Source organism: Schistocerca nitens, chromosome 1, assembly GCF_023898315.1.
Source record: "Schistocerca nitens isolate TAMUIC-IGC-003100 chromosome 1, iqSchNite1.1, whole genome shotgun sequence".
Classification (NCBI taxonomy): domain Eukaryota; kingdom Metazoa; phylum Arthropoda; class Insecta; order Orthoptera; family Acrididae; genus Schistocerca; species Schistocerca nitens.
The window spans coordinates 1,125,053,269-1,125,066,532 of record NC_064614.1 but is presented as its reverse complement, the minus strand read 5'-3'; the positions used below and the strand labels follow the sequence as shown (position 1 = coordinate 1,125,066,532).

The 13,264-nt window shown below is 39.7% G+C and overlaps 1 protein-coding gene across 1 annotated transcript in view; it reads left to right on the top strand.

The window, feature by feature from the left end:
• The window catches only part of LOC126199286 (protein KIAA0100), a 340,503-nt gene that overhangs the window by 213,916 nt on the left and 113,323 nt on the right, over window positions 1–13,264 (top strand). Inside the window, exons 25-26 of the mRNA XM_049936105.1 lie at window positions 10,116–10,352; window positions 11,856–11,984. Of these exons, the coding sequence (XP_049792062.1) occupies window positions 10,116–10,352; window positions 11,856–11,984 (366 nt within the window). The remainder of the gene's footprint in view (window positions 1–10,115; window positions 10,353–11,855; window positions 11,985–13,264) is intronic.

The window sequence follows — 13,264 nt, the reverse complement described above, 5'->3', positions numbered from 1 at the left end:
TGCCGGTTTAGCCACCGCTACCTGCTCTCCGGTGACCCAGCCCCGCAGTGCCCTTGTGGTCAGGCATTAACAGTGCGCCATGTTTTATTGTCGTGTCCCCGCTTTAGTCAATCTCGTGTTGTCCTGTCCCTGCCATCTACTTTACCGGATATTTTAGCTGATGACGCTCGAGCAGCTGCTCGTGTTCTGCGTTTTATAACTTTGACTGGCTTGTCCAAAGACATCTAACCTTTTTACTTATTTTATCTACATCTTTGTTAGGTCTTTCTGGTGTCCCCCCTCCCCTTGAGTTTTACTAGATACCCTGTGCTCTAACAACAGTGACTGGGCGCTAATGACCTCAGTAGTTGAGCGCCCTTAAACCCCACAAAAAAAAAAAAAAAAAAAAAAAAAAATGGGGGGGGGGGGGGTGTTGGTGAATGATATGGTTCAGTTGTTCCAGTCTGGGATGGTATTGACTATGGGGGTGCTGTTTTGCAGCTATTTCTTGGGTGTGGCAGGTGGATGAGGTGTGCGTGTAAGGATATGGCATGGGAAATCTGTCTGCTGACTAGGTTTGGAGGAGAGTACCTGTGCATTAAGAAGTTAGTGAGAACTTCAGTGTAATAGGCAAGGGAATTCTTGTCACTTCAGATGTACCAACTTTTGTAGTGGAAGCAATGACACCTATCAAAATTGCAAGTACTGTTGATCGTTAGTGAACTTGATACGGAGAGAAGTATGGATGAAGTCATCAGAGAGACTGAGGTCAAAGGCAGCATGTTGGGCTGATGAAGAACAGGTGAAGTGAATGGGAGAGATGATGTTGAGGAATGAGGTTAGGATGTCTTTGCCATGGGTCCAAATCATGAGCACATCATCAGTGAAGGTTTGGGATTTTGGGAGGCCAGTAACGTTTACTCTAGATGCCTCAGAAACAGATTGTCATTGGAGAGTGTTGTTTGGGTGCCAATGGCTATTCCACAGATTTATGTCTCCCCCACACAAAGGAGAAATAGTTATGTGTGAGGATGTAATTAATTACAGGTATGAGTAATGAGCTTTTGGCTTTGGAGTTGAAAGGATGTTGTGAGAGGTAGTGCTCGATAGTAGAAATGCCATGAGCAAGGGGGATGCTGATTTATAGGCAGATGGTATCAACAGTGATGAGTAGGTATCCAGATGGTTAATGGGATGGAGATTATTTAGACATGGCAAAAGACATTGTTCACATCTTTAATGTGATTGGCTAGGCTGTGGCCAATTGGTTTGAGGTGCTGGTCAACAAGTGAAGAGAATTTTTCAGTGGGAGCGCAGCAATCCATTGCAATGGGGCATCCAAAATTGTTGGGTTCATGGGCTTTGGTAAGCATATAAAAAATGTGTGTGTGAGTTCATTGGCGTGAGGTGGGAGATGGATTCAGGGGAAAGGTGTGTATATGGGCTTTAGGGACAGGATCACTATGGCATGGTTTAGTTGGAGTAGTCAAAGTGTTGGCAGATGCCTTCTGAAAGGTAATTGATGTGATTCATAAAAAAAGTCATGGAGCCTTTATGTGTAGGGTTGATGATCAGATCATGGTCTGTCTTGAGGTTGAATGTGGTTGTTTTTTCTACAATTGAGAGATTTGTGCTCATGGGAAGGGAGTATGGGAATGACTGTGAGGCCAAGTTTATGAATTCCTGGAAGGTAACCAGGGAGTGGTGAGGTGGGAGAGGAGGAGAGTCACAGTTGGATAGTGGTATGAACTGGAAGAGACAGCATACATTGTTGTGATTAGGTTGGCTTTGCTTGAAGGGATTGCTAGCAAAAAAGGGAGAAAGTTTTTCCACTCGTAGGGTTGAGAGCCCAGCATGATTGGAAATGCTTGTGGATGTGAAAGTGAAGCCATTGAATGGGACGGATATTTCTGTATGATTGAGGTTCCAGGTGGATGGGTTGACAGTAGTTTATGGTATGGGTCTTGTTGGATGTTGGGAGAGAGTTTTGGGGAATGATTGTTATGTGCACTGTTAAGAAATACTGTAATTGTAGGATATTTATGTTTTCAGGAACAGTGTGTACTGCTGTATTATTGGCAGGACAAAATTAGTAAACAAAAATAAATAAATAAGTACCCAGAATGGAACTCTCCATCTCGGGTATTTTAACACAATACTCTATACACTTCCATACTGTATTGGATGAAAATATTTATCATACATAGAATTACAGTGTTGCCAAATTAGTATTCTTTGACATACATTTTCTACCAAAATATACACTGGACACAATTTTACTTCAGTCATTTTTGTACTGCAAGTGTTTGCCCCGATAGCTGAGTGGTCAGCGCGGCGGTCTGTCACTCCGAGGGGCCCAGGTTCGATTCCCGGCTGGGTCGGAGATTATCTCCACTCAGGGACTAGGTGTTGTGTTGTCATCATTATCATTTCATCATCACCGGTGGAAGGCAACGGGAAACCACCAATGGACTCACTTCCCTAGATGCTCATGCGGTGGGCCTCTCTGACGAGGCTTCCCCTATTACAAGACCTGCCGTAAGGCAGAACACAAAGTTTTTTTTATTTTATTTTTTTATTTATTTATTTTTTTTTTTATACTGCAAGTAGGCAAGGAATGACATTTGCTGTACACTGTTAATGCATTTCTGGTGCCATCTTCTAAGTAGTAAAGTCCAGTTATGCCCTCAGGCCATATGCCATACCATACACTCACTCATTTTGGGTGTGATAGCCTCTCTGTAATTATTCAAGGGTTTTTTGTACTCAAATATAGCAGTTTTGCTTGTTCATGAAGCCATTCAACAGAAAGGATATCTTATTGGTAAGCATTATTTTCTTGATGAAACTGTTGTCCATTCTTCATTTCACAAGCACCCCATAGGCAAATGATTGATGCTTTTTGTGGCTGTGGGGTTTCAGTTTTTGTGTCACTTGGATTGTTTAGGCCCAAAGTGGAGATCTTCTTTCAGAGTTCATGCATGTTGGTTCTGGGAATATCCCATTGTTATGAATGTCAGCGAATAGATTTCAATGGAATTTTAGCAGCATTGCAACTCATGATGTTTTCTGCAGAATGACTAACTTGAGGATGACCCGGAGGTTAAATATCCAGAAACAAACATGTCTCTCAAATTCATTATTCCGTCTTATCACAATTGATTTATTTAGTGTGCCATAGTGAACTAAAATTCCACTGAGTTTTTTAACAGTTTCTACTTAGTGTTGACCAGATTTGTAAGAAGTTTTCACTGTGACAACAGAAATGGTGGTCATTTCAAAAGGTATGTTCTATATGGAACACTCTTTACAACGCAAAATCAATCACATCTGTTGAACTTCATGTTCCATTGTACAATGAGTATACTTTGAATGTTAGTTTTGTTAACATATTCACACATCCTACTTTGTACACACACACACACACACACACACACACACACACACACACACACACACACACACACAACTAAATACTCTTCATTTCCATTATTCAGAATGTCACAGATTTGATGTTTTCGTCCTACCCTTCCAACAAGTAAAAAACACAGTAGATGCGATAAATGAGTTTATTGAAAAAATTACTTCATCACTAGGTAGGAAAGCTAAGGTCGCATGATATTCTGTAATCTTACAAAAGCATTCAACTCAGTAAACCATGCCCTGATGGTTTTCAGACTCAACAGGTGTGGAATACGGGACATTGCTTTGAAATGGTTTGAATCATATCTCTTGGAGAAGAAACAAAGGGTAGTAATCTTATCAAATGGAGCAGATTACTTCTCAGAGTGGAAAACTGTATCACAAGGTGTTTCTCAAGCCTCAATTCTTGGACCAATTTTATTCCTGTTTTATGTGAACGACTTGCCTTCAATATAAATACTCATTTAACTTTGTTTGCAGATGATACTTCTGCCCTAATTGACAACAAAAATTCTGACAATATACGACAGTGTTTCATGAATATGTTAACTAACTTGGAGACATGGTTCAGTCAAAATGGCTTAATGCTAAATATTTCAAAAACCTACATAATGAGTTTTAAAACCAAACATTCAAAAGCTGAAGAAATCTGTATCACTCACAACAAACAAAAATTGAAGAACTTGACTCAGTCAGGTTCCTAGGAATAAACTTAGACAGGACTTTGAGTTGGAATTCTCATATAGAATATCAAGCAAATAAATTAATCAGCCTTTCATTTGCAATGGAAATTTTAGCCCGTGCCACTGATATGGCCACCAGGAAAATAGCACATCTGTTATTCGATATGGCATAATTTTCTGGGGAAACTCGGGAAATGTTACATGAATTTTAAAGTTGCAAAAAAGGATCATTCGCAACATGTGCTCTGCACAGCAAAGGGCATTGTGTCGACCATTATTTAAAGACCTAAAAATATTAACTGTCCCCTCTTTATACATCTTTGAGGTGGTTCCTTTCCTACGCAGCAGAGCTGATCTATTCAGAGCGGATCTATTAAAAAAAAATTCATTTTGAACACTCATACAACACAAAACATAAAGAAAACTTTATGCTCACCTCTCATCACTCAATACCGCGTGCTCAGGTTCCTCAGTACATAGCCATGAAAAATCACAACACAATAAAAGGGTGAGACATAATGAATATGAAGATAAATATTTTAAAATGCTAGTTATATGATTTTATAATTGAATGATACTACTACTCTATGGAAGATTTCATGAAGTATGAAGTGATACTTTGAGCTGGATCCCTAAAATGGAATAAAATTTATGACAGGTATAGTAGATGTACATACTGTAAATTTGACAAATTTTAAGTAAGTTAATTCTCCACAAAGTATTATTGAAAGTGTGACAAAATTTAAAATAAGCTAATTGTAACTTTGACATGTCTCCTGTACATCAGACATATATGTTCTGAAATTGTCTACATTATGAGATGAATAAAACACATTTCACATTTCAGTGGGAGAAAGAGCTGGGAGGCAGAGGGTTGGGGTTTGGGATGGGTAACTAGTGTCTTAGATGGAGGCTGCAGGTGTGAAAAATAGGAATGAAGACAGGAGAGGTGGCAGGTGCATGGGATAGGCGTGTTGATGCATGGGTAATGGATCAACCACTGAAGTGCAGCACACAGTGAAGGTGACATGAATTGGAAAGGGGTGACAGGACAGTGTTGGGTAGAAGATGGGGAACAGTGGGTTAGCAGAGGTTGAGACCAGGAGGATTGCAGAAGTGAAGGAGTGTGGCAAACATAGCTCCCATCTGTGTATTTCAGAAAAGCTGGTGTTGGAGGTGAGGATACAGATGGCATGGGTTGAGAAGCAGCCATTGAAATGGAACATGTTGTGCAACTGGATGATTAATTTTGTTCTCGGCCACACTTTGGCAGTGGCCACCATTCTGATGAACAACTGGTTGGTGGTCATCTTATATATATTATAAATGTGAAAGTTTATGTGTGTATTACTATGTTTGTTATTCTTTCAGGCATAAATGGCTGGACAGATTTGGATGACATTTGGCATGGAGATAGCTTAAACCCTGATTTAACATGTAGTCTACCTTACACATACCTACCTATCAAAGAGATAGGGTTGCAGATGTAGCCTACAATATGCAAATAGCAATACTTCATTCCTCCAATATTTGAGAATGAGAGCACTTACTGACTTGCAACAAATTTTACACATAATTTCAAACCTTTATGAAACTTTTTCTCACTGACATCCCATACAAAATGATGAAAGCAGAAAAGTTTATTGCTTACTGCATTTTCCCTGTTCATGCAGTAAAACTGCCACATGGAGTAGGATGTTCTACTAAGTCTGTTCGCAACACTTTTGCAGACAGCATCCACATATGCTGCAGAATGTACATAGAAAAATATATCATTTTATTATTTGTTGTTCAGGAGGTATGACATCATAAACAGAGAGATGTGTGAAAAACTACTGCATCGTGCATGATGTTTTAATGTATTACTTCTTTCATACTAACTCGATTTGCAGACAGTACACATACCTGTAAAATGATGTAATTGTACAGCACAGAGGTTAGGAGGTACAATATCATAAACATTAAGCAGCTTGAAAATGAAACTGCTGGGCAAAATTCCCTATAGATAAAGCTGAAATATGTGTATAGATATGTGTTACATATGTTAAATACATGTGCAATATATTTGACATGTATACATGGGCAAAGTCACTGGTAAAGAGCTCAACCTAGAACCCTGTAACAATTTCAACCAAATTTGGTACATATTTTAGTTATGATGTGGGAAGAAATACTGCAGGGGTAAGAACCACCACCATCCTGTTGGGGTGGCAAGATGGAGAGAGAAGGGGGTGGGGAAAGATATGCAGACAGAGACATGGGAAGGAGGAGATGGACAGTGAAATGAAAAAGGAGGAAATGGACAGAGGGAGGAGGAGACGAACAGCAAGAGGGGGCAGGAGGAGAAGAACTGGAAGAGCGGGGAGGAGGAAGGGATGGATCGAGAGAAAGGCCAGAGGAGATGGAGGGATAGTGAGAGAGTGGGAGTTGGTGGAGGTGGACGGAAAGAGTAGTTGAGTAGGTGGAGGAGACGTGCAGAGTGGATGGGTGGTTGGGGGAGGGGGGGGGGACTAAATAAGATTGGAGCAAGTACATACCTGGGCATTTTTTAAAAGTAACTGTTTGACAGTGGGTAGCACTGCGGGGTGCAGTTAGTGGTTGAATAAAAGGCTGTGCAGCCATGGCAGCACAGCTAGTGTATAACATAGTTGCTTTCACAGATGACATGTGATAACCTTGCAACAGGAGTGGAGGTGAATGTGCTGGGTGGACAGGGGATGGAACAGGGTGCTATGTAAGTTGACTGGATGACAGAATTAGGAGGAGTAGGAAGGATCTTAGGTAGGATGTCCCTCATTTCTGGGCATGATGGTACGTGATCAAAGCCCTGGTGATGCACACATGCTGTGCATAAATTGCACCGGACCTTGTACATGGCATAGCTGTGTTCACAGGTAGCCCTGCCTCTGATAGGGTAGGGTAAGTCTGTAACAGGACTGGAGAAGGGTGCTGGGTGAGTGAATTGGATGGATCTTGCATCTGGATCTTCCATAGGAATATGACTTGTGGCAATGGGTTGAGAGGATCTATGGAATAGGGACGGACCAGGATATTGTGTAATTTGGTGGGTGAAGACATACCATGAGAGGAGTCGTAAGAACTGGGCAAGAAGTTTCTCATTAATAGACACAATGGTCCATAGCCCTGTTGGATGATAAACTTCAGTTGCCCCAGTCTGGGGTGATATTGGGTGACAAGGACGGCATTCTTTTGCTACTGGTTATTAAGGGTGTGGGCGGATTAGGGATATGTGAATATATGGCATGGGAAACCTTTATGCAGACCCTGTTTTGAGACAGTAGTGCCTATCAGCATAATGGGCAAGGGAATTATTGTGATTGTAGATATGCTATCCACTGGTGGCCAGGCTGTGTGGGAGCTCTTTTTTTTTGTGTGTGTAGAAGGGGTGACATCTGTCAAAATGGAGTTACTGTTGCTGGTTAGTTGGTTTACTAGGGACAGAAGTGTGGATGGAGTGATTGGAGTGGTGTAGGTCAGTGACCAGGAGGGTGGCATATTGGATTGTGGAGGACGAAGGAAGCGGATGGGAGAGGAAGGTGTTTCGAGGTTGTGTAGAAGGTTGCCCTGTGGATGCCTATGTTTGTGCTATGGACTCTTTTGTGTACCTTGTCATGAAAGGAGATATAGTTTTGTGTGAAGCTGTAGTTACTAAGGTGTATGAGGGATGACATGGTGGATTAGGAGTTGGAGGACGGGAGAGGTAGTGTTCGATAGTGACAAGGTTCATGGACATGGAGGATGTTGCTGCAGAAGGAATATGGCATTTACAGTGATAACGTCATCCACCCAATTGACACAGCTTCCTCGTCCATCTGTATGCCACCCCCATGCCCAATCCTTAGCCACATGAGTCCTATCCTTGTGAATGGTCCAGGTGCAAGACCTACCCAATCTACAATCACTACACAGCATTTTATGTGGATTTTGACCACAACCAGCTGTCCACCAGAATGAATGGCCACTGCCAAACTCTCAAGAAGAACAAAATAAAGCATCCAGTGGCACAACAGGCTGCTGTGTGCAACATGCTCAATTTCACAGGCTGCTTCTCTGCCCATCCCATCTAGATCTTTCCTTCCAACACCAGGTTTTCTGGACTACATAAATGGAAGTTATCCTCACAATATATTGTTCGTTCCAACAGCCCTTCTGCTATCACCTTCCACTAACTGAATGTTGCCACATTCTCTAACAGTTTCCTCCACCTCTGTCTTATCACTCCTTCCCAATTCACATCTTTGTATCATTTTCATTGTGCAGTGAACCTCATTGATTCTGGTATCCATGCCTCACATGCCTATCCTGTGCAGCTGCGACCCGTGCCTTCTGCATTCCTGTCTTGCACACCTATTACCTCCCTCTGAGCTGCTAGCTATCCCGTCCCCAACCCCTCCTCCTGCTTCCTGCCTCTTTCTCCATCTACCCATCCTACCTGACACAACTCCAAACCCAGTCCACCTGCCAAACTGCAACCCTGGCATTGCATGCCCTGAAAGAAAAGAGGAAAAGTGGAGATATTCCACCTTGCTACATCTCAAAATTGGTGATGAATCCAATAAAATAGAAAATACATTGTTGAAAGTAGTATCTCTACTGAAAGACAACTTTCTATAAGAGGCAGCACTTTTAGCATGTTGTAACATCAAAATTTAGATGTCAAAGGATTATTAAAGTGTTTGTACACCAGCTAGTAACTTTGGCAAGTAACTTCTTCAAGCACTTGCTGAGGTCTTTACATTAGAAAAGAGACTTGTGCAAGTTTTTTCTGGAAGTTGCCTGGGCGGGTTCATTTCAGCAATTTGCTACAATTACTTGCAAAAGCGTTTCCACTAAAGACACATCGTGAGACTGGCAAGTGGATGTTTACCGTGTCATGCCAAAAACGAATGCAGCCACCATTGATGACAGATAATGACAGATAATAACAGATTTGGATTTCACAGCTGATAAACAACAGGTTCGCCGATGACATTGTAATTCTGTCAGAGACAGCAAAGGACTTGGAAGAGCAGTTGAATGGAATGGAGAGTGTCTTGAAAAGAGTATATAAGATGAACATCAACAAAAGCAAAATGAGGATAATGGAATATAGTTGAATTAAGTCGGGTGATGCTGAGGGAATTAGATTGGGAAATGAGACACTTAAAGTAGTAAAGGAATTTTTCTATTTGTGGAGCAAAATAACTGATGATGGTCGAAGTAGAGAGGATATAAAATGTAGACTGGCAATGGTAAGGAAAGCGTTTCTGAAGAAGAGAAATTTGTTAACTTCAAGTATAGATTTAAGTGTCAGGAAGTCGTCTCTGAAAGTATTTGTATGGAGTGTAGCCATGTATGGAAGTGAAAGGTGGACGATAAATAGTTTAGACAAGAAGAGAATACAAGCTTTAGAAATGTGGTGCTACAGAAGAATGCTGAAGATTAGATGGGTAGATCACATAACTAATGAGGAGGTACTGAATAGGATTGGGGAGAAGAGGAGTTTGTGGCACAACTTGACTATAAGAAGGGATCGGTTGGTAGAGCATGTTCTGAGGCATCAAGGGATCACCAATTTAGTATTGGAGGGCAGCGTGGAGGGTAAAAATCATAGAGGGAGACCAAGAGATGAATACACTAAGCAGATTCAGAAGGTTGTAGGCTGCAGTAAGTACTGAGAGATGAAGAAGCTTGCACAGGATAGAGTAGCATGGAGAGCTGCATCAAACCAGTCTCAGGACTGAAGACCACAACAACAACAAACAAACAACAAAAATGGGCTTTCAGCATGCAGTGTTAATCTTTCCTTTGTGTATCAAAGGATAGCTGCTATCCTTATTTTTAAAAAGATTTTTACGTTATTATACAGGTTTTTGCACTATTGTGAGATATGAACTTTAATTTCAGCTTAATGATGATGTTACTTTTAATTTTGATTTGAGATAAAACTATTCTCTGAAGAGACATTAGTCAAAATATCTAGTTGATGGTAATGGGAAATTACTTTGTTTCATATCTGTCTTTTTGCAGCATGTTTCATTGCAACAACCTGTTGAGAAATGCTACTGCTTAAGTGTTGCCAAAGTCTCATATGGTCGTGAAACAATAGTGTCCAGTAGGGGTGACATGCACAATACAAGTGAACGTGCTCTGGGGAGCAGAGACACCCCCACACATCGACTTGTTGTGTATGATCTGAAAGGCGCTTGGACAAAGAGCAACAGAGATGTTGCTTTTGCATTATTTGATACATTCATGAAAACCCAGGTAAGTAACATATTTTAGATGAGTCTCAAAATTCAATAATAATTTGCCATTTCCATTACACTAAAGCATTCAGAAAGGGATGTATAGTTACTTTAGATGCCAATGTTGTTAAATAAAAACATGTAATTTTTGCACTTACTTTTCATTATTGGGATGTTAATCACAACAAAGAAGCTTTAATTTATCTCTGCACTACGGCAACATAATTTTAACTGCCTGCCAGCACTTCCTATAGACACTCTCAAAATGTTGTAGAAATGGAGAGGAGCTAAGCTAAAGCTCAGAATCATTCGGTAAAGCATGTTTAGATGATCAACTGGAAGAGCAGTATGACAACACAGTTTCTCAGTACAACACACTGTTCTAACATCTCATAAACCATCAGCACATGATATGCTCTGCAAAAATAAAAGAACTGCATCTCTTTCATCATATAGCCATTGATTGAGTATCTGTTTACACTCTCATTCCTGATGGTATTTTTGCCTAAAAGTTTAGTTAATTCTGTTGGAAGTAACAAAGCAAACTCCATCCATTGCATTTTATGTTGTTTTAAAAAATAGTGTGTTACAATATGACGTCAACGTTTTCAGTACCTTATTTATACAGTGATGATCTTGTTTCAGAAAAGTGTAAAAGATTGGAGTAAATTATTTACTCAGATCACCTTGTAAATTCACATTTTTGTTTTAATTTTGTTAATGTAATTATTACTAGCAGAAGTCAAGCCACTAATTTTGTTATCACTTTCCTTGTTGCTTGCCCATTTTTTAGCTTTGACACATAATTCGCTCACTCTTGTTTGATCATAAATACTATAATGCTCGTGATGACTATCATGTAGCCTTATATTCATCACTAATATAATGGAATTTTTGCTCTCATGTAGAATTAAACACTAGTCTCTGTTTGTGGCGCTTATTTTCAGTGGCTTGCATGAGCAGGCAAACAGCCATACAAGTCTCTTCTTTACACTTTTAAATGTGTGTTATTTAGTGTTGTGCAAAACAGAGAGGTACTTTATAACAAAACCTTCATAGTTTGAAGTGATACTCTGTGGAGATAAACATTTGCTTCATCTAATTTCTAATAGCAGTAAAGGCACAACTTATTAAACATTATTAGTGGATGGCTGAACTGAATTAGTCACCGGACTTGCATGTTTCAAAACTGCTGAATGAATGGCTCATACACTGAACATGTTTTGCAAGAAATGCGTTATCAACAGTTATGATGTACAAAATCGTTTTTTTTATGTTTTTCGGACCTTGAGACCCATATATCTTGGAACATTTGTATTATACTGCTATGTATTCATTCATAATGTGAGTCCAACAAATTTGTTATACACTTGCAACATAACATGACTGGTAGACTGTGAATCTGACATACAGTTGTTAAACACCATGAGATTTACAGTACTTAATTGGAACATATTTTTCTTATTAAATATTTGTACTTAATTGGAACATATTTTTCTTATTAAATATTTTCCTCACACAGCAATTGAAGAAGAATATTTCAACAGAAGCTCTCAAAGGTTTCCGTGGTGACAATTCCTCTACACCTATGAAATCACGTCCAAGGAATTCTGAAGGTCCTGTCACTCCTCCACCAAATACCAGCATACAGGTAAAGTACATTGTCTGAAAGCCTTCAGTGCAGAATAATAATAATAATAATAATAATAATAATAATAATGTCAGATGAAATCTATAGGCTCAAGGTTCAATCCTCAATCAATTCCAGGTTTTTTTTTGTCACTTATTGTATATGCAAATAATTCAAAGTTAATCTTTGAATCTGAGTTCATGTTAAATTAAGTCCTCTTACAAGTGGGTGCTATCAAATGTATGGAAAACAAAAGCATAACTCTTCCAATATACATGCATTGTAAACCATCTACATCTACACACATATCCCGCAACCCACCATATGGCATGTGGCGGATCATACATTGTACCACTACTAGTCATTTCCTTTGCTGTTCCTCTCACAAATAAAATGAGTGAAAAAAGACTGTCTCCATATGAACTCTAATTTATTATATATTACCTTCATGATCCTTACATGAGACGTATGTTGGCAGCAGTAGAATCATTTTCCAGTTAGCTTCAAATACCATTTCTTTAAATTCTCTCAGTAGTGATCCTCAAAAAGAACATTACCTTCCCTCTAGGAATTCCAATTTGAGTTCCTGAAGCATACCCATTTTTGTATGCTGTTTGAACCTATCTGTAACAAATCTAGCAGCCCACCTCTGAATTGCTTTGATTTCTTTCTTTAATCTGACCTGGTGTTGATCCCAAAATTCAACAGTATTCAAGAATATGTGGCACTAGTGTCTTGTATGCGGTCTTCTTTCCATATAACCAATACTTTCCCAAAATTGACCCAATGAACAGCAGTAGACCATTTGCCTTCTGTACCACAATCCTTACTTGCTCTTTCCATTTCATATCAGTTTGCAACATTATGTCCAGATATTTAAACAAAGTGACTGTGTTCAGAAGAGCACTACTAATGCTGTATTTGAATATTAAGGGTTTCTTTTTCCTGCTCATCTGCAATAACTTAAATTTTTTCATGTTTAGAGCTAGCTGTCTTTAATCATACAGGGTGTTCAATAAGTAACTATGCAGTTCACAACTTGCCGTATTTAAGTACTGGAAGCTATAAGAGATGCTGGAAGTGATCTCCTTAAACTTGAAGATACAGTTGCACACGTTTCTGCATATTCCTGAAGATATTGCGCAGAACATCGGGAGTGATGTTCCGAATGTGGTGTGTCATGCAGCTTGAAGTTCTTGTATGGCGTGCAAATTGCCTTCATAGTCCTTTCCCTTCATTGTACCCCATAGAAAGTAATCCGGTAGAGCCAAGTCAGGTGAACGGGAGGCCAGAGTCCTCGA